The 21,661-nt window shown below is 44.2% G+C and overlaps 1 protein-coding gene across 2 annotated transcripts in view; it reads left to right on the top strand.

Moving 5' to 3' along the window:
• The window catches only part of HGFAC (HGF activator), a 72,611-nt gene that overhangs the window by 35,962 nt on the left and 14,988 nt on the right, over nucleotides 1-21,661 (top strand). For both annotated transcript variants that reach the window (XM_024214906.3, XM_024214907.3), the window contains exons 8-9: nucleotides 17,413-17,587; nucleotides 20,658-20,743. In XM_024214906.3, the coding sequence (XP_024070674.2) occupies nucleotides 17,413-17,587; nucleotides 20,658-20,743 (261 nt within the window). The remainder of the gene's footprint in view (nucleotides 1-17,412; nucleotides 17,588-20,657; nucleotides 20,744-21,661) is intronic.

Below are 21,661 nucleotides of genomic sequence, written 5' to 3'. Positions count from 1 at the left end.
ATCAACATGAACAAACACTCGAAGAAGAAAAAACAGTTACTCACTTTCTCGTAACTGTTCTTCGAGTTGTGCTGCTCATGTCCATTCCAGACCCACCTGCCTTCCCCTCTGTCGGAGTAACCGACAAGAAGGAACTGAGGAGGTGCCGCGTCGGCAGAGTCATATATTTACCACCATGGAGGCGCCACTCCAGGGGGCTCGACAGCCGAACCGATGGGTGCTGCTAGGGGAAAAACTTTCCGACGACTGTGCATGCAGCATGCACACATCTAACTGGAATGGACATGAGCAAGCACTCGAAGAACAACAGTTACGAGAAAGTGAGTAACCGTTTTTTCCTGGCAGCATCCTGAAGGAAAGTAAGACTGATATTTTATGGCTATTGAGTGTGAGAAGTACAACAAGCAGGAGAGGACTAAAGCAGGATCTTCAGGATTTAATCATTGGTTTTGAGGGGTCCTGCAGTGAGAGAAGTGTGTAGTGCTTGTAGAAATGGGCATGGTAGGCTGTCTCACTTAGAAGGAAGATGAAGAACTCAGGAGTGAGAGGTGGGTGGAAGTTCAACTAGGGAAGATAGGTGCCTGAGTACTGTGCTTGGGAACCAGCTCTCTCTCTGACCCTTCAATATTAACTTTGCTGGAGGGGAAGGCTTATCAGGGGTTATGTAGTCCCGTTAAACTACATCACTGCGAGCGATTCGCATTATCAAGGAATGCAATAAAAAAGTTTAGAAAAACATAAAAAAACTTCCAAAGGGGAAAGTCCTCCAGGGTTCTTAACTTACCTTATGGGATATCTACTCCAAAGAGTCATCTCCCAACCCTTCCTCAACTCAGGTCAGTTGGTGGTGGCTGGCCAAGGAAATGGGAACATGTAACATGGTTCTGACTGGGGCAGTATACTCCACTTGCATTTATGGGAGTCCTGGGAGTGACTACACAATCCCTCACAGAGTTCCTCCAGAGGCAATGTGACTCCATAACTCTCTGATTGCAAAATGGAGTCCTAACAGGAACAGTGTTAAGGTTCCTTTTTTAGTTGGCAGCTTCCAAAACTCAAAGCTGAACTGTGACTTCATAAATGTGAATGCTGTATGGCCTTTATTATAAAGCCCGAGATTACTGTAGTATAGCTATACTACTGGTGTGTGGACTGACTTGTTTAGAGCAAGAAATAAGCAAGTGTTGATTGCTTACTTGAAAATAATAAAACAAACACTTGGCCTGCTAAACAAATGACTTTAGCTGCCTATGAGCCATCTGCATGCGGATGCATAAAACCCACACACAAAATGTGAAAGGAGAGATCCAGCTTATCTGTCAGGGCTGTGAAAATATGTTTAAAAATGAAAAGCCCTTTGCCAGGATTTATACAGACTAAACTAATGATAATGAACCTACCAACTCTACAGGAATATACCATACAATAACAACACAATCATGATTAAGGCATTTTGGTGTTTGTAATCCCAGATGACATGGAACTTAGTTTTTTAAAAGAGTTTAGATTTTTTTCTCTCTTTTTCCCGTTCACTTGTCATGAACCACTATAGGGCAGTTTGAGGTTGTTTGAATGCCCAGAGCAGTTCAAATCAGCCAGTGTACAGTCCAAGTTCCCTTGACCTTCTCTTCTCCAAATTCCCTGAACCTTGTGTTCCTTCCTACACCTCTCTGCCCCCTAAATTTCCCATCTCTGCTGTATTTCACGTTCCCCTGCATATACCTGCCAGTTTCTCCCTCTCTTTGCTCTCCCTGACTACACACATACATACTGTAGTTTTCCCCCTGCCTTTTGCATCCCATGTTTCCCTACACACACCCTTTTCTGTTGAGTAGATTTGGTGCAACATCTAGCATTTGAAAATAAATATTTAAGATTAATGATAATTTTTGCCATTAATCTTCCTAACTGAAAGTTTGTCTGTCAGTAGAAGCTGGTGGATAAAAATCTTCAGAGAAACTCCTGAAAAATTACCAGTTTTTAAAATGGCTTCCATTTCCCATTGTTTTCAGTAGCCTTGAGGCCATAGCTGCCCTCGGGTAAGGTGTCCTCTTTCAAATGGCCACTGCCTCCAACTGTTTTCAGTGAGAGTGAACCCAACAGCCACCTTTGTTAAGAACAGACCTACTGAGAACTGTTGGCGATAGGTTGCTATTTTGAGAAGGGCTTCTAACTGCTGGCAAGTTACAACCTCAGTCCCACTGAGATAAATGAGAGATGGTAGCCACTTTGAAGTAGAGCAGTTCTATGTGGAATTCTTTGCCGTAGAACATAATTTGGCAGCCCTTGCTGAAGCAGACACTTTCAGTTATTAGGAATAAGGAAAAAATGTCCATAATTAAAAAAAAAAAACACCCTTCAAATGTTGCATAAGATTTCAGTGAGTTTAACTATAAGAGAAGTCTGAAGCACCCGTGTTGATTCATTATTAAGATAATTCAAGAAAAAGAAACAGTCTGAGATGGGGTGCTGAAATTCTTAAAAGACCCTTTTGAAATTAATTTTAACTAATAAAATAATTACCCAATTTACTTGTAAATTCTCAGAAAAATCATTCTTATTCAAAGAGTGTAATTTTGGAGAGGATACACTGTTTTCCCTGCTTTTGGTGCAAAACTCATCCTTAGCTATGGAATCAGGGAATCACAAGCAGGAATTCCTCATATAATTTGTATTAGAGATGTGCAGAAAGGGCCCAGACTTAGCTACTATGTCTTTCAGCTCCTCTGACCCCCACCCCTCCATTTTCATCTGTTCCTCCTTTTACATTGTAAGCTCTTTGAGGTAGGGACTGTGCCTTCCCGTATCCCTGTATATCAACTAGCATATTATGGGTGATACTGTTATATAGATAACAAATTATGATGATGATAACCAGCAAGAAAACCATCCCTGCTGTGTCTGAATACTGTAGTTCAGTAGGTATTTAAACGAAAAGCAAAAAAAGCTGTTCTGTATTCTCTGAACACAAGTGACCTTGCTGAAAACTACAGCTTCTCATAAACCCAAACCTCTCTGGATTTCATATGGCTGCATGTGCCCTTCCAAGCAGGACACAGTCTAAGTTATTACAGAATGTATGGCTGTATGTGGCAGCTCCTAGGCTGGTCACGTGCTGAACCAAGTTAAGAAGCTGAACTTTACTTTAAAAAAAAATTCGTATACTTTTATGGTTGTGAAGAAAATCTTCTAAAAATGAGCTGAGTGCAAACCAATAGGTGAACTGATTGGGCAGGGGAGTGCTGAGCTAATATGTGTGAGTGAATTGAGTGAGCAGGCTAGGGGGAGTTATTTAATATAGAGGAAGGTGTGTGTGAATTGATTTAATGTAGAGGAGGATGCAGATGAACTGATTTAGTAGGCGGTGTGAATAGACTGACTAGGTGGGAGGAGAAAAATCAATAGATTTAGTATGTGGGTGTGTGTGAATTGATTTAATAGGCAAGAGAATAGGAGCAAATTGATTTAGAGCCAGATTTTTAAAAGTATTTAGGTGCTGAAAGATGCAGATAGGCACCTAGTGGGATTTTCAAAAGTGCCTAAGAGCAGCTTTTCAAATCCCACAAGATGCCTACCTGCTTCTTTAGGCACCTCAACACCATTGAAAATCTGGCCCTTAGTGAGAGGCTAGTGATGAATTGACTGGGTAAGCTGGATCCTAGAATTTGCAAATGTTGTCCTTGCATAGGCATCCTTTTGTTAACAAAACATAGCACTATTGGGGTCCTGTTCATTCCTGCCCAAAACTTTTGTATCTCTTTATCCTTTCTAATAACAAGCTATTTGTTGAAGATGTTGTTATGAAATCTAACTCCATGTAGGTATTTATATCATACATGGCCATCAGTGTGAATTATTATTGCTGTGCTGAAATTGTAGTCTAAAATGTCACTAGAAAAATCAAATGAAAGATAAACTAGTCCCTGCTGTTAACTATGGAATGTATTCAGTTTATTTCATCAGGCCATAATGAACTCCTGGTGGAATTTATAGAACTCTGGATTTAAACTTGTATATAAAAGGATTCCATTTACACAATAGGTGGATTTATACAATTTTTTATTTTGGTAAACACTTATCTGAATTCTAGCTCAGTTGAGCTTTTAAATATTTGCAAGTCAAAAGTGATAAGGTATTTTTTATTACAGTAGAAAAATATTAAACAGTAAATCTACTTGCAGTGACTGCAGCATGCATTCTTTAAGCAAATGTTCAACAAAGAGTTCCTTTGTGTTATAAATTACTTTATGTCATAACCAGATCCATTCCTGTTTTACATGTCAACCTTCTATTAGATTTAATTCATTTCAAGGGGCTGCCAATTTTGTGCATAGCTTTTGGCGCACAACAAATTGTTTTTGTGTTTTTCATAATCAGACTATGCTTTCAATGGGAATTTGTTTCAGTGATAAGCTCAGTCAGACTGTTGTGCTGTTGGAAGTCATATTGCCATTTACTAATGGAAAGCAGCATGTTATATGAACCATTTTTTCTTGATAAATGGGCTAATCCGATTGTTTCTATTTGTATAGAATCATGTGGCCAAGCAGAGAGAGAGATGGTAAATAAATGACAGAAATTACAGAAAATAATTCTTTCCACTTCTATAGTGGCTTTCATGCAAAAAATTAAAAGCATTTTACAAACATTGATTTGTGAACCATCACAACTCCCCAGTAAGTGTTATCCATCCCTATTTTACAGAGGGGGAAACGAACACACAGAAATGTTAAGTAGCTTGCCCAAGGTCAGATAGGAAACCAGTAGCAGCACCAGAAACAGAGCTTAGTACTCCTGACTCTCAGGCCTGTGCTGTACCACTAGACCACAATTTCTCCTCTTTAAAGAGTGAAAAGACCCACTAGTATTAGTAGGCCCTCACAAGGGTTCAGTCACACACACACAAGTGGGGGGAAAGGAAATCCATCCACGATGGGGAAGGCAGACATGCAGGCAAGGTGCAAGAATTCCAGGTGGGTCAGGCAATGCCTATAGGAGAAGACATTATTGAAACAAAGAAAGCTGGTCTATCCTACATCTCACAGCCTTTCAGGACGGCAATGCACTGGAAGCAAAACTTTAAGAGGAAAAATACACCTTTTACCAGCAGAATTATGCGTAATATGCACATTTGAAACAAGCAGAAAGCACAGAAAGTGATGAGACTGGAGGACACTACTACAAAGTACAATAAAGACACATAAGCTGCTGCAGACTCCAAATAAAGTGTCTGAAAAAGATTCAAGAAGGCACAAGAACAAGTTGAGGGATTGCCAAAATGAGGTTTAAAAATCTGTTTAAACATTCAGCTCCTGAGAGTGCTAGTGAAGATGTGGTGGAAATAGAGACACACAATGAAACTGTTTGAGGGACCCCCAATGTTCATTGACACTAGAAATACAGAAGAGACAGAACCTTCCATTCCCAGTTCTTCAGAAACTCAACAGAGAAAAATAAAAAGTAATTTAAGGAGGAAAAGTTGCACAAAACCACAAAGAATCTGGGAAAAACAACTCCAAATTGGAGCAATCCTTTAGGAACTTTGGAAAAGCAGACTGCCTTAGCACCATTAAAGTGGGGACAAAGGAACCTTTTCAACCTGACCATAGTTAAGAGGGTGGTGAAGCACTGGAATTGGTTGCCTAGGGAGGTCGTGGAATCTCCATCCTTAGAGGTTTTTAAGGCCCGGCTTGACAAAGCTCTGGCTGGGATGATTTAGTTGGTGTTGGTCCTGCTTTGAGCAGGGGATTGGATTAGATGACCTCCTGAGGTCTCTTCCAACCCTAATATTCTATGATTCTATGACAACCAGTGAAGAAGAGCTGCAAGCAGGGGCAGCTCCAGGCACCAGCGCAGCAAGCGCATGCCTGGGGCGGCAAGCCGCGGGGGGGGGGGGGGGGGGGCCGTTGTGAGGGCGGCAGTCAGGCAGCCTTCGGCGGCATTCCTGTGGGAGGTCCTCCGGTCCTGCGGTTTCGGCGGCAATTTGGCGGCGGGTACGCCGAAGCCACGGGACCGGCAGATCACCCACAGAAACACTGCCGAATCCGCGTGACCGCGGACTGCCTGCGGGCATGCTGCTGAACGCCGCCTGACTGCCGTGCTTGGGGCAGCAAAAAACATAGAGCCGCCCCTGGCTGTAAGCAAGAGAACTGTGAGCTCAGAATTGAAGGAGCTAATGTTTGTTAGGCCTTGGTGTGTTTTTAAAACATTGGGGAGGAATGTAATGATGTGTCTTTTTAAGGGCTTCCCTATTGTGATCTGCAGACCACAGCACTGCTTTGTCTAGTGAGTGACTTGTTGGAGTGTGGAGCAGATGTTGGATGTCTGCTAATAAAATAGCTTAACTGTGTTTGTGTGGATTTACCTCCATAGGACATTACAGACTAAATTACCTATGCCTCTTTCCACCATAAGCATTTCAAAAAATACTCTCAGAGATATTGCTATTCAACTTGCCCAATGAGTTTTAATGGTGCCAAAGACCTTGTATGGAGATTGGATTGTGGACAAAAGGAGTCCACACTAGGTAGACTGATGGATAGATATGACTGAATATGGTGCGTTCTTGTATTTTTAAGAGTAGAACACAAGCGAAAATTTAGAAAACTATCTAAACAGCCAAAGACATCCAGTTGTATTTTTTCCGCAGCTGTAGCATTGAGTTGCAGATATGCAGCAATGTATGTACATTATATTTCAATCCTGTGAGGTGCTGAAAACCTCCTATAAACGACTTGAGTGAGAATTGAGGGCCCTCGGTGTTTAGAACCTTGCAGAATCTGTTAATAGATGGGCCCCTCTCCTCTTTCATTCTTAAAAAAGTTCACATCTCTAAATCATTTCTGAATGTAATAAATACAGTACCAATAAAACTTGCACCTGGCACTTCCCTGGCCAAATGTAACAGGAGATTGTTAACATAAAGCACAGTGGGTTTTTTTTCATGAACCTGACTGTTTCAGTCAAACACAGATGATATTTCATTATCTTGTACTCTTGATCAGCAAATTACCTTAAAAAGAGCATACACTTTTTATCGTGATTATTTAAAACATAGATAATTTGTTTCAAATAAAGTTTATTAACAATTATCGGGATGAGAAGAACTTGAGTAGAAATGAGCCTGATCCAAATGGGCCATATCAGAACATTGCAGAGGTGTTTGGAATCCAAATGCAGCTACAGATCCAATTTTGCAAATGGCCCAGCAGGTCTTGAACCCAGGCCTGCCAGACAGCAGACAACTCCATGCTGCCCCCAGCAGCAGCTATAATGAGTTTGTACTCCACTACTCACAACCCACTGTGGACATACACCACGGGAAGTCCTGCCTCAAGGGGTCTGACAGGCAGCAGACTCCTGGCTCCTGATTGGCTCCCTGACCTATATAAATCCAAGCGGCATTCCAGAAAATATCCAGGCAACGGTGCGGATCTCCTGTAGCTGCCATGATCATTCTTGCTCCCTGTTCTTGAACTTCTGGCTTCGACTTTGCCTTGATTTGGACATTGCCTCCTGACATGGACCCTGAAACCTGACTCGGACTCTGATCTTTGGTATTGACTCTGACCTGGAATTTGACTATGAATGCCTCTGATACTCTCAGCCTCAGGTTTAATCCTGCTCTGACCCTTGGTCCTGACTGCCCTTGTCAGGATCCTGACCGTTTTTCTAGATCACCCTAGCCTGTGTTGATGCACAGGCCACTCCTTGCCTGGCATGTCCCAGAGACTATGGGAGATGTCTGAATGGGTTGACCGCTCCCAGGAGGAGATCCCCACGCTTCAAACCCAAGTATCGCAGCTCACAACAGAGAACCAAGCGCTGCACAGGCAATCCACCCAGCTCCAGGATGACAATGTGGCACTGCAGGCCCAACTGGCACAGCATGCCTCAGATAACCAGCTGCTACAAAAGCAGGCAGCCCAGCTGCAGGACAAGAATGCTGCACTACGGGCACGTACTGTGGCTGCATACCCAGACCCACTCTCCCTCCCAGAACATTTTATTGGGGACCACCAAAAATTTAAGGGGATTATTAACCAAAGCTGCTTGCTGTTTCTGCTCCACTCCCAATCCTGCCCCACTGACCAAGCAAAAGCAGGACTCATTATTAAGGTTAAGATTCTGTCACAGGTATTTTTAGTAAAGGTCACGGACAGGTCGCGGGCAATAAACAAAAATTCTCGGAAGACTGCAACCTGTCCTTGACTTTACTAAAAATACCCTGGGGGCGGGGGAGACTAACAGTTGGAGCGCTGCAGGGGACTGACCTCTGGCCACTACTCCAGCCCTGCCGCTGCTCCAGCCCCATGGGGCTGACCCAACCTCAGCCGCTGAGCTGGCTGCTGGCCAGCTGCTCCGGTGGCCTAGGGGCCACTTCTCTGGCGGTCCTAGGGCTGACTGCCGGCTGCTGCTCTGGTGGTCCATAGACCACTGCTCCGGTGGCCCCAGGGCTGACAACTGCTCCAGCCTGGCCACTGCAGAAGAAGTCACAGAGGTCCTGGAAAGTCACAGAATCCATGATCTCTGTGACAGAATTGTAGCCTTCCTCATTATTAGCTTCCTGACTGGGCCTTGTCCCTGCTCAAATGAGCAGGCCCAACACTATCTGACTGGGATGCCTTTCTCCAGGCATCCTTTTGCTATATTTAACTATTCCTACCATGCCTGCTTGATGGATGTGACCCTACGCAAACTCCAGCAGGGGCAGGGACCGTCCTTCTCCTACACCATCCGCTTTTGGCAACTAGTCTCCAACCCTTAGTGGAATGAAGTGGCCCATCTCTACTCGTTCTGGTGGGAACTACGTGAGGAGATTATGGATGAGCTAGCTTGCTTGGAGGCCCCGACCAACCTAGATGTCTTTGTCGATGTATATGATGAGGTCAACGATCGGCTCCACAAGCGACGTGAGGAAAGGTCTGGGTCACCACCCAACCAATGGCCCCTGGTATCCATCTCCAACCTGAACCTATGTAGCTGGATAACACCCGCCATCATGTGACCCCCTAAAGAAAAAGAGCTCTGTTGCTGTTGAGGTTGTGTTTCTACTGTGGAGGATCTGGTCACGCTCTTGCCAACTGCCCACCCTGAATTCTTGCATGACCCAGTTTGGGAATCGACTCATGCCTAGACCCAGGGGAATGGGTTGGGCGAGCTCTGAGATATTGTACCCCCTACTCCTTAGTGAGCCCTGCCCCAGGCATGGTGAGGGCTCCCCACACCTTAAAATCCAGGTCTGCCTCTATGTTCCAGGAAAGTCTTACCAAAATTCCCCCACAGTGGGTCCTGCTGGATTCTGGGGCAGTGGACAACTCCATAGATGATAATGCTGCCCAAGCCCTGGGTATTCCAGTACAACCAAAGGTGGTCCCCAACCGAGTGGAAACTACAGATGGCTCACTCCTGTTGTGAGGACCAGTGACACAGGAGATGGTTCCTATGGAAGCTGCCATTTGGGATCATCGGAAAGTCCTTCCATTCAGGATGATCCGCTCACCACACTTCCCCATCTGTTCCAAGTTCTGACAGCACATCTGTCTATACGCACCACCTGATGAATCCTAGAACCAGGATGCCATGACCCCAAGCCCTGGCTGTGGGTCAGATGGGACCACCATCAGAGTTGACTTCGGAACTGCCTCCCAAGTACAGCAACTATGGTGATGTCTTCGAGAACTAAAATGACAACACCCTATCATAAGAACATAAGAGTGGCCATACTGGATCAGACCAAAGGTCCATCTAGCCCAGCATCCTATTTTCTGACAGTGGCCAATGCCAGGTGCCCCAGAGGGAATGAACAGAACAGGTAATCATCAACTGATACAATTGATGTCTCCCATTCCCAGTTTCGGGCAAACAGAGGATAGGGACACTATCCCTGCCCGTCCTGGCTAATAGCCATAGATGGATCCATCCTCCATGAATTTATCTAGTTCTTTTTTGAACCCTGTGTGACAGGCCCAGACCAGTGGGGTACAGGAGTCTGGTAGAGGGCAAATATACTGGTCACTGTATGAATAGTTTTCTGTTCCCTGAGTGACCAGAGCAGGGGCTGCACTAGAGTAATCAGGAACCTGCTAGAACCAGTTAAGGCAGGCAGGCTAATTAGGACACCTGGAGCCAATTAAGAAGAAGCTGCTAGAATCAATTAAGGCAGGCTAATCAGGGCACCTGGGTTTTAAAAAGGAGCTCACTTCAGTTTGTGGTGCGAGTGTGAGGAGCTGGGAGCAAGAGGCACAAGGAGCTGAGAGTGAGAGGGTGTGCTGCTGGAGGACTGAGGAGCACAAGCGTTATCAGACACCAGGAGGAAGGTCCTGTGGTGAGAATAAGGAAGGTGTTTGGAGGAGGCCATGGGGAAGTAGCCCAGGGAGTTGTAGCTGTCATGCAGCTGTTACAGGAGGCACTATAGACAGCTGCAGTCCACAGGGCCCTGGGCTGGAACCCGGAGTAGAGGGCGGGCCCGGGTTCCCCCCAAACCTCCCAATTGACCTGGACTGTGGGTTCTTCCAGAGGGGAAGGTCTCTGGGCTGTTCCCCAACCCACATGGTGAATCTCTGAGGCAAGAAAATCCTCCAATAAGCGCAGGACCCACCAAGATAGAGGAGGAACTTTGTCACACCTGTTATAGTCTTGGCCTTCACAACATCCTCTGGCAAAGAGTTCCACAGGTTGACTGTGCGTTGTGTGAAGAAATACTTCCTTTTGTTTGTTTTAAACCTGCTGCCTATTAATTTCATTTGGTGACCCCTAGTTCTTGTGTTATGAGAAGGACTAAATAACACTTCCTTATTTACTTTCTCCACACCAGTCATGATTTTATAAATCTCTATCTTCCGCCCTTAGTCATCTCTTTTCCAAGCTGTCACAAAGGGCTATTGGTAGATCCTCCTCACACCCGAGTCCAGGGAAAAAAACGCTTTCCCCACCCCCTTCAGGCTTTTCCAGTTCCAGACCATGCCCTTTGGTTTGCATGGGGCCCTAGCCACATTTCAGCTGCTGATGGACCGAATTCTCCGTCCCCGTAGCAGATATGCAGCCGCGTACCTAGATGACCTGGTGATTTATAGTCGCGACTGGCAACGCCATTTGAAACATATGACCGTGATCCTGCAGTCCCTCAAGGAAGCTGGCCTGATGATGAACCCCACCAAATATCACCTTGGGAAGAATGAGACCATGTACCTTGGGTACACATTGGGGAAGGGGATAATCCTTGATTAGCAAAGTCCAGGCCCTCCAGCTGTCCTCAAAGAAGCATGTACGTCGACTCCTAGGACTAGCCGGATATTACCACTGCTTTATCCCAGGGTTCTCCTCCATTATGGCCCCCTTTCTGATCGCCTCAAGAACGAGAGTCCTTAAAAGGATCTAGTGGACCAGAGCCTGTGAGGAGGCATTTGAAACTCAGAAGGCCCGGAGAAAGAACCATCTCCCCTGTTTAGGGGTTGAGCAACACAGGACCCTGGTCCAGGACCTGAGGGAAAAGGAGGGGTCAGGGCCTCCTATAGCTCCCACTAGCCAACGATCAAGCCACTAGGCTGCCCAGCCACTGAGGGCCCTATCACACTGGATTTATATAGAGGCAATATGATAATTTCTGTCTTCTTATCTGTCCCTTTCTTAATGATTCCCAACATTCTGTTTGCTTTTTTGATTGCCACTGCACATTGAGTGGATGTTTTCAGAGAACTATCCACAATGACTCCAAGATCTCTTTCTTGAGCAGTAACAGCTAATTTGGACCCCATCATTTTATACATATAGTTGGGATTATGTTTTCCAATGTGCATTACTTTGCATTTATCAACATTGAATTTCATCTGCTATTTTTCAGAGGGATAGCCGTGTGAGTCTGTATCCACAAAAACAACAAGGAGTCCGGTGGCACCTTAAAGACTAACAGATTTATTTGGGCATAAACTTTCGTGGGTAAAAACCCCACTTCTTCAGATGCATGGAGTGAAAATTACAGACACAGGCATAAATATACTGACACATGAAGAGAAGGGAGTTACCTTACAAGTAGAGAACCAGTGTTAACAAGGCCAATTCAGGCAGAGTGGATGTGGTCCACTCCCAATAATTGATGAGGAGGTGTCAATACCAAGAGAGGGAAAATTGCTTGTGTAGTGAGCTAGCAACTCCCAGTCCCTATTCAAGCCCAAATTAATGGTGTTAAATTTGCAAATGAATTGTAGTTCTGCAGTTTCTCTTTGAAGTCTGTTTTTGAAGAGTTTTTGTTGAAGGATGGCTACTTTTAAATCTGTTATTGAATGTCCAGGGAGATTGAAGTGTTCTCCTACTGGCTTTTGTATGTTACCATTCCTGAAGTCTGATTTGTGTCCATTTATTCTTTTACGTAGAGACTGTCCGTTTTGGCCAATGTACATGGCAGAGGGGCATTGCTGGCACATGATGGCATATATCACATTAGTAGATGTGCAGGTGAATGAGACCCTGATGGTGTGGCTGATGTGGCTGGGTCCTCTGATGGTGTCGCTAGAGTAGATATGGGGACAGAGTAGGCAACGGGGTTTGTTGCCCAGTCACCTAGTTTTGAGAGATCCTTTTGTATCATAGAATCATAGAAGATTAGAGTTGGAAAAGACCTAAGGAGGTCATCTAGTCCAACTCCCTGCTCAAAGCAGGACCAACCCCAACTAAATCATCCTAGCCAGAGCTTTGTCAAGCCGGGCCTTAAAAACCTCTAAGGATGGATATTCCACTACTTCCCTAGGTAACCCATTCCAGTGCTTCACCACCCTCCCAGTGAAATAGCTTTTCCTAATATCCAATCTAGACCTCCCCCACTGCAACTTGAGACCATTGCTCCTTGTTCTATCATCTGCCACCACTGAGAACAGCCTAGCTCCATCCTCTTTGGACCCCCCCCCCTTCAGGTAGTTGAAGGCTGCTATCAAATCCCCCCTCACTCTTCTCTTCTGCAGACTAAATAAGCCCAGTTCCTTCAGCTTCACCTCGTAAGCCATGTGCCCCAGCCCCCTAATCATTTTCGTTGCCCTCCGCTGGCCTCTATCCAATTTGTCTGCATCCTTTCTGTAGTGGGGGGCCCAAAACTGAACGCAATACTCCAGATGTGGCCTCACCAGTGCTGAATAGAGGGAAATAATCACTTCCCTCGATCTGCTGGCAGTGCTCCTACTCATACAGCCCAATATGCCGTTAGCCTTCTTGGCAACCAGGGCACACTGTTGACTCATGTCTAGCTTCTTGTCCACTGTAATCTCCAGGTCCTTTTCTGCAGAACTGCTGCTTAGCCAGTCGGTCCCCAGCCTGTAGCAGTTCATGGGATTCTTTCGTCCTAAGTGCAGGACTCTGCACTTGTACTTGTTGAACCTCATCAGATTTCTTTTGGCCCAATCCTCCAATTTGTCTAGGTCACTCTGGAATCTATCCCTACCCTCCAGTGTATCTACCTCTCCCCCCAGCTTAGTGTCATCCATGAACTTGCTGAGGGTGCAATCCATCCCATCATCCCGATCATTAATGAAGATGTTGAACAAAATTGGCCCCAGGTCTGTATAAAAAGCTTTGCCAAAGTCAAGATATATCACATCCACCACTTTCCCCATATCCACAGAGCCAGTTTTCTCATCATAGAAGGCAATCAGGTTGGTCAGGCATGACTTGCCCTTGGTGAATCCATGTTCACTGTTCCTGATCACCTTCCTCTCCGCCAAGTGCTTCAAAATGGATTCCTTGAGGACCTGCTCCATGATTTTTCCAGGGACTGAGGTGAGGCTGATTGGTCTGTAGTTCCCCAGATTCTCTTTCTTCCCTTTTTTAAAAATGGGCACTATATTTGCTTTTTCCAATCGTCCGGGACAAAGCCCTGATCGCCACGAGTTTTCAAAGATAATTGCCAATGGCTCTGCAATCACATCAGCCAACTCCTTCAGCACCCTTGGATGCATTAGATCCGGACCCATGGACTTGTGCATGTCCAGCTTTTCTAAATAGTCCTTAACCTGTTCTTTCACCCCTGAGGGTTGCCCACCTCCTCCCCATACTGTGCTGCCCAGTGCAGCAGTCTGGGAGCTGACCTTGTCTGTGAAGACCGAGGCAAAAAAAGCATTGAATACTTCAGCTTTTTCCACATCATCTGTCACTAGGTTGCCTCCCCCATTCAGTAAGGGTCCCACACTTTCCCTGACCACCTTCTTGTTGCTAACATACCTGTAAAAATCCTTCTTGTTACCCTTCACATCCCTTGTTAGCTGCAACTCCAATTGTGGTTTGGCCTTCCTGATTACACCCCTGCATGCTTGAGCAATATTTTTATACTCCTCCCATGTCATCTGTCCAAGTTTCCAGTTCTTGTAAGCTTCCTTTTTGTGTTTAAGCTCACCGAAGATTTCTCTGTTAAGCCAAGCTGGTCGCCTGCCATATTTGCTATTTTTTCTGCACATCGGGATGGTTTGTTCCTGCACCCTCAATAAGGCTTCTTTAAAATACAGCCAGCTCTCCTGGACTCCTTTTCCCCTCATATTAGCCTCCCAGGGGATCCTGCCCATCAGTTCCCTGAGGGAGCCAAAGTCTGCTTTTCTGAAGTCCAGAGTCCGTATTCTGCTGCCCTCCTTCCTTCCTTTTGTCAGGATCCTGAACTCGAACATCTCATGGTCACTGCTTCCCAGGTTACCACCATTTCTACTTCCCCTTACCAATTCTTCCCTGTTTGTGAGCAGCAGGTCAAGAGGAGCATGGCCCCTAGTTGGTTCCTCCAGCACTTGCACCAGGAAGTTGTCCCCAACACTCTACAAAAACTTCCTGGATTGTAGCTCTTCGCAGTTTGCCTGGGACTTAACTATCTTGAGTAGTTTAGTATCATCTGCAAATTTTGCCACCTCACTGTTTACCCCTTTTTCCAGATCATTTAGGAATATGTTGAATATGACTGGGCCCAGTACAGACCCCTGGGAGACACCACTATTTACCTCTCTCCATTCTGAAAACTGACCATTTATTCCTACCCTTTGTTTCCTAGCTTTTAACGAGTTACCAGTCCATGAGAGGATCTTCCCTCTTATCCCATGACAGCTTACTTTGCTTCAGAGCCTTTGGTGAGGGACCTTGTCAAAGGCTTTCTGAAAATCTAAGTACACTATATCCACTGGATCCCCCTTGTCCATGTGCTTGTCGACCTCCTCAAAGAATTCTAGTAGATTGGTGAGGCATGATTTCCCTTTACAAACACCATGTTGACTCTTCCCCAACGAATTATGTTCATCTATGTGTCTGACAATTAGTTCTTAGTTTCAACCAGTTTGCCCAGTACTGAAGTCAGGCTTACTGGCCTCTAATTGCCGGGATCACCTCTGGAGCCCTTTTTAAAAATTGGCATCCCATTAGCTATTCTCCAGTCATTTGGTACAGAAGCTGATTTAAATGATAGGTTACAAACTACAGTTAGTAGTTCTGCAATTTCATATTTGAGTTCCTTCAGAACCCTTGGGTGAATACCATCTGGTCCTGGTGACTTATTACTGTTTAGTTTAGGTTTGTGCCTGGTGCTCACTTCTAAGTTTGAGGTCTAGTCTTCACTGATGATTAGAGGAATAATTGCCATTAGCATAAACTTGTTCACTGCCGGTGCTGTTCCCCAGTTCCTGTCTTGATACACTCCACCAAAATCAAGGGAACATCAGCAGATACCTGGTAGGTTAGACTGCCCATGTGGTATGCTGTGGTTGATGTACCAGCAGTTAAGCAACTTGTGATGTTATATCTTTAAATCCCTTATTCCTGATGGAAGAATAGACCCCCTTAGAGCTCAGTCCTGCACACCTCAAGCTTGTGTAACTCTTACTGAAGTTGCTGGGCAATGAAGCACTGTAGGACTTGGTCATAATTAGTCTTGTTTGTACTTTTGAGGATTTTGTGCTTTCTTTGAGATTCTCTGAGCTGGATTTTCAGAAGCTGGCTTCCTGTTCTATTGGGGCAAAGGATTCTTCCTAAAACTAGGGGGGTCATGAGGCCCCGTCCCCTCCATTGCTTTACCCCCACCCCTCCGCTTCCCCCTGAGGCCCCGCCTTCCAGCCAAGCTAGAGCTGGGCGGGGGAGTCTGGGCCCAAGAGCAGTCCTCGGCCCATATCCCCACCCTCCCGGGCCCCTGCCCAGGGCAGATGGAGGGTTTGCAGCTCCCAATAGCTGTCTGTGCAGTACTTACCCCAGGCCGGCTTTGGCTTCCAGCCTGGCCTGGGAGCAATGCCTTGGGGAGAAGAGAAGAGGCACCAGGGGCAGGCCCTTGGCAAAAAGTGGACAGACCAGACCCATCCATTTTCAAAAGTGGGAGAGCCATGGCCCCTTGGCCCCCCTTGTTCCAGTGACCCTGTGTTCTATTCATGTTTGTGTGTACAAACTTCCCTGCAAAAGCTTGTCGAGCACTAATAGATGGATGTGCACTGACAGATTCTAACAGCTGCGCATACAGGTGGTCGAAGCTACATGTGCCAAACCTATCTAGACAAATGACCAGTGTGAAGGTGATAGAAAAATGAGGTTTTGTATGTGTAAATTTGAGCAACTGTTAGTGCTTGGAAAGCATATGTATGTTTGGGTGTGCTGAGCTGCACATGTACTGACAGGAAGCCAGGTTTTCAAGTCCCTTTAAAAATCAGGTGCTTTAAATGTTTGATAATGTGTACTTTGCTGCACCTTGCTGATTAAAGGCTTTCATTTATGGTGACCACATTAGGCCAGATTCTCCACTGCTTTGCACCTTGTGTATCACAAACGCCAACTTTTCAAAGTGCTGGGGGGTGCTCGACCCCTGGCTGTGCCCCAGGCCCTGCCCCCACTCTACTCCTTCCCACAAGGCCCCACCCACGCCCTGCCTCTTCCTGCCCCTGCTCTACCCCCGCCCTGCCTCTTCCCCCCCAGTTCTGCCTCCTCCCCCGAGCTCACTGCATCCTTGCTCCTCTCCCCTCCCCCCTAGCCTCCTACACACCATGAAACAGCTGGTCACGGTGGGCAGGAGGCACTGGGAGGGAGGGGGAGGCACTGATCCATGGGGCCCGCCAGAGGGCTGGAGGCACTGGGGTGTGTGGGGGGAGCTGGTAGGAGGGCTGCCGGTGGGTGCTCAGCCCCCACCATTTTCCCCCCATGGGTGCTCCAGCCCCAGGGTACCCACGGAGTCAGCACCTATGTTGTGTATTCATTTATACGTGTATAAAATGAATGCCACCCACTGTTAATTTGATTTGGTGGTTTTGTACACCCTTTTTGCACAGCAGAAATAAATACACAAGGTGCAAGGCACTGGAGAATCAGGCCCATTGACTTTTAATTCACAGAGATATCACTTAGGATACTGGTGATGAAATAAGCATTTTGTTAGCACTGAATTTGCCCTTATTTCTGATCAGCATATTGTGTTTTGTCCAGTCCCTTACCAACTATGTTATCGTGGCAATGGTACAGAGTACAGAGGGGTTGTGAAGACGACTGTTTCTGGACACAGTTGCGTGCCCTGGAATTCAGATTTGCTCTACCAAGAACTTCATGTTGACAGTGTTGAAAAAGCTGTGCAGCTGGGCTTGGGACCCTACTCTTACTGCAGGTGAGAACTTCTTGCACACCCAGTGTTTGTAAATCAAAGTATACATTGAACATAGCAGTGGTTTTGGAAGAGTGGATTACCAGTGATATCCGTTCAGCTGTTATCTTTTGTTGCAGTAACACTGGTTAGCTTCAGAGAGTCTATTCAGAACATGACATTCATAGACTCACTTTAAGCAGCCTAGGAGAAGCAGGTCCTCAAGAGGGGTCTACATTTAAAAAGTGTAGGAACTTGCAGCTGAAATAAATAGCTAGCTAGGGCCGCCAAAAGAATGTCTAGACTTGAGGGAATGTTAGAAATTTCTGGGCCTTTTAGCTTCCTCATCTCTGTGACCTTTTCCACATGAGTCCCAAAAGACAAAACAATACCTCATAGAGTCACCCCAGGGGCCCGCAGTTAACTTCATCCTCTCCTCCAGAGAGCGACTGTGATGCTGAATGTTCTGGCAGTTGTCCTCCTCTCTATGTTGGTGTTGCACCCTGCCTCTATCTGTAGTGGAGTATCATCAGCACTCTCAGCAGTCACTGCAGCTATGGAGACGAGAGAGTCCATCCAGGAATAGGATGTAAAAATGAAAATCAGAGCTGTGTGGAGAATGGAAGTTCTGTTTCTCAAAGGATTTAAAGATTTTGAAATTTGGTTTCATTCTGAATTGTAAAGAAAATGGAAAATTGTGAAATTCTTCATGAAGTAAAATTCTGGGGGAGACAAACTGTTTCAGGTCAAAAGCATTTTGTTTTGACAAAATCAAAGCATTTCAGTGTTGACTTTTTAGAATGTTTGTACTATAATACAAAACAACAAAATGGAAATTGTTATTTCAAAACAAAAAATCGATGTTTCATTCTAAAAACTTCAAAGTAGGATATTTTGATGTTGTCCATACTTTTCCCGTTTTCTTCTGAAATGAAATTCCAATTAAATCAATACAATTTCATGAAGTGTATCGATTTCAATGGAACTGCATATTCTGGAGGAATATGGTTCCATACCTTTCTCTGACCAGCTCTAGTCAGAACATCTGTTGCGATTGGGCCTTAGGAATTATCCCTTCCTGTGCCCTCTCTCAGCAGCTGGCCTTTCTCCATGCCTCAGATAACCAAAAGAGAGAGACAAACAATTTATGTCCATTTTATGGCAAACAGTGGGGATGGGCAAATATCAGACATTTTAGAGATTGGTTCAGATGCTTATCCTGCTGTTATCTGACTTTTTTTGTTTGGAAATCAGGCTAGTAATCTGCAGAGATCAGAATTTCTCATGAAATTTCCTATAGACCCTGGTTTATTTGGAAATATTATGAAAGCATCATTTCTCACAGTAGCTCTTCTTTTGCAGGAAGCCAGTAAGTGCAGAGACTCATAAATAAATTAATAAATAAAATCTGCTTTTTCTGAATCTCCAAAAAGTGTTTCTTGTTTTATCCAAATTGGTTTGATCTCCACAGCTGAGTCCAGATTCAACAGAGCACTTAAGCACGTACTTGAAAACATCCCTGTTCAGTACATGCCTAAGTGCTTTGCTGAATTGGAGCCAGCTCAGGAGATCAAACCAATTTGACTTCAAAGGGGTTTAAACATGTGCTGAACTTTAAGCATGTGCTAGGCACTCTGCTGAATCTAGGCCTTGTCAGTTTGGTCCCTTTGAGCACAGCATTCACGTAAAGATTTAAAATACAAGAAAAAAAATCATATACCTGTGTAGGAGCTTGTGTGATCATGTCCTGTATAATGCAGAGAAGAAACAGTAAAGCCCCTTTTTTCCACTTTTTTTGCTAGCAGATTTTAATTTTTAGGTGGATATCTCCAATTCACTGTGTAATCCCACAGATATCTTCTTGTTCAAATATTCTAATTTAGAAACATAGTTGGCGGTAGATGACTCAACCCATGCTGCTGCTTCTGTTCTGAGAATTTAAAGTGTTTTAGTCTTTGAAGAGTAGCAGGCAGATTCAGAAAGCTACTGAAGAATCTTAAAAAGAATGTGTATGGTTTAGGATAAGTCATATTCAAATTAGGCTCCCTGTTTACCTGAAGCCCTGTATTATCTTGTCATTGTGACTAGTTATAGGGAAGATCTTTTTGAGGCTTTGAAAGCTACCATTATATTATGGAATGAGTAAATCAGACATATTTCTGGTTACTTCTGCAGCACTGACAAAGATAATTCTGTTCTCAGAGAAGCATATTGGAACCAATCAATTGCAGTCAGTTCCTTTAAGAAAACAACATTCATTATTCTCTAGTGAAATCTTGAATATTTCTTTTAATCTACTTTTTAAGAGTTTTTGGTTTGCCTTCAAAGACATTTGCAGAGTTTTTCTTATGTTTGCATTTACTCACAGAGAGAGAGACAGCTGAAGGACCAAATTCTGCTTTCATTTACACTGCTATAAATCTAGAGTAACTCCAGTGTGTCCAAATAGCTACTCCAGATTAATGCTGATGAAACTTGGAACTGAGTTCATCCTGATATTCCCATCTTTTTTTTTGCTTTAAAGAATGTAATAGATTCTTAACCTATCCTCCCACTACCTCAATATATTGGCAGAGTTGTCTAATGGGCTGAAAACAGGCTAGGTGTTTTAGATTCTTAAATGCTAGCTATTTTTGCTACTGACTTGCTATATGTCCTTAAGCAAGTCACTTAACCCATCTATGTCTTTTATAAAATGGGGCTAAATAATGCATACATCACATGGGGACTTGATCCTGTAAAGTGCTGAGCATTCAGGACCCAGTCCAGCAAAGCACTTAAAATCAATGAGAGTTAGGAGCGTGGGAGCTTTGAAAATTACACTAGGCAACTATCTGCATCTTTAAAACCTGGCCCTTAAGCACATGCTTAACTTCAAGCAATGAGTAGCCCTATTGAAGTGAATGGGACAAATCACAAGCTTTAAAGTTAAGTACATGCTTAAATGCTTTGCTGGATCAAGTCTAGACTGCTCAGCACATTGCAGGATCGATCCTATGGATGGTGCAAGGATAAGTATGTAAATGTTTGTTTGTAAAGTGCTAAGTATTGTTATTGACACTGCTTTTAATTTACTCTCCTCAAACGTTATTAGAAATCCAGATAATGATGAGAAGCCCTGGTGTTACATCATGAAGGACAATACTTTGTCTTGGGAATATTGTAACATTACATCTTGCGGTAGGTAAATATTAGGTCATGTGATCTGATAATAGATTTCATTTTTCATTTCAGTGTGATCCAGTGAAAACTTTTTCTAGTATCAATGGAACTTTTTCATTTGTTAACCCAAATTTTAGGTTTCATTTGCATTTCTTAAGTCCTGGTGGTCTCGAATGAGTAAGTTTATTCCCTCTGCTACTGTAACGCCAATATGTTTTCTTGGAAGAAAAAATACAGTTTTCATGTACAGTATTATACAGTTATGTATCCTTAGTTTATTGCACAGTGATCACAATATTACAGCTGTCCTTGCCAGGCCATCATCTGAGTAAGTATTCAGAAATTAATGGAGCTTTTGGTGCACCATCCTTCAGCACTTATCCTTACTCATGCAAGCAGCGCCATATAGATGAATGTGGCTGTTTGAGTAAAGATTGCTTGTGTCAGTAAAGGTAGCAGAATCAGGCTCTCAATGAGCAAATCTCTGTCCTCATTGATACTTGTTTCAGCAGTTTAAACTAAAAATGTATGGCAAATACTAAATGGATTTTAAAAAAACAAGAAGTCTATTCTTCCCCTAAATTCACATTTAATTGCCATTAATGTTAATAGGAGTTATTAAAATGGAGTTTCAAAGTGGTAGCCATGTTAGTCTGTATCAGCAAAAACAACGAGGAGTCCTTGTGGCACCTTAGAAACTAACAAATTTAAATTTGTTAGTCTCTAAGGTGCCACAACGACTCCTCGTTTTTGCTAAAATGGAGTTGTAATCTGAACCTATAAAGTGACTATTTATTATCCATCAGTGATTTAAATATATTCTACTCATGATACCATTTTTTCCCTAACTCTCTGAACTACAAAGCTAAAGGTGGGGTCCGGAAAATTAAGGTGTATTGTTTCTGCTTCATGCATCATCAGCAATCTCCCCAGTAA

The sequence above is a fragment of the Terrapene carolina genome, unplaced genomic scaffold, assembly GCF_002925995.2.
Source record: "Terrapene carolina triunguis isolate 2854851 unplaced genomic scaffold, T_m_triunguis-2.0 Scaffold66, whole genome shotgun sequence".
Taxonomy (NCBI): Eukaryota; Metazoa; Chordata; order Testudines; family Emydidae; genus Terrapene; species Terrapene triunguis.
The sequence above is the reverse complement of the archived record's forward strand: the minus strand, read 5'-3'. Positions and strand labels throughout refer to the sequence as shown.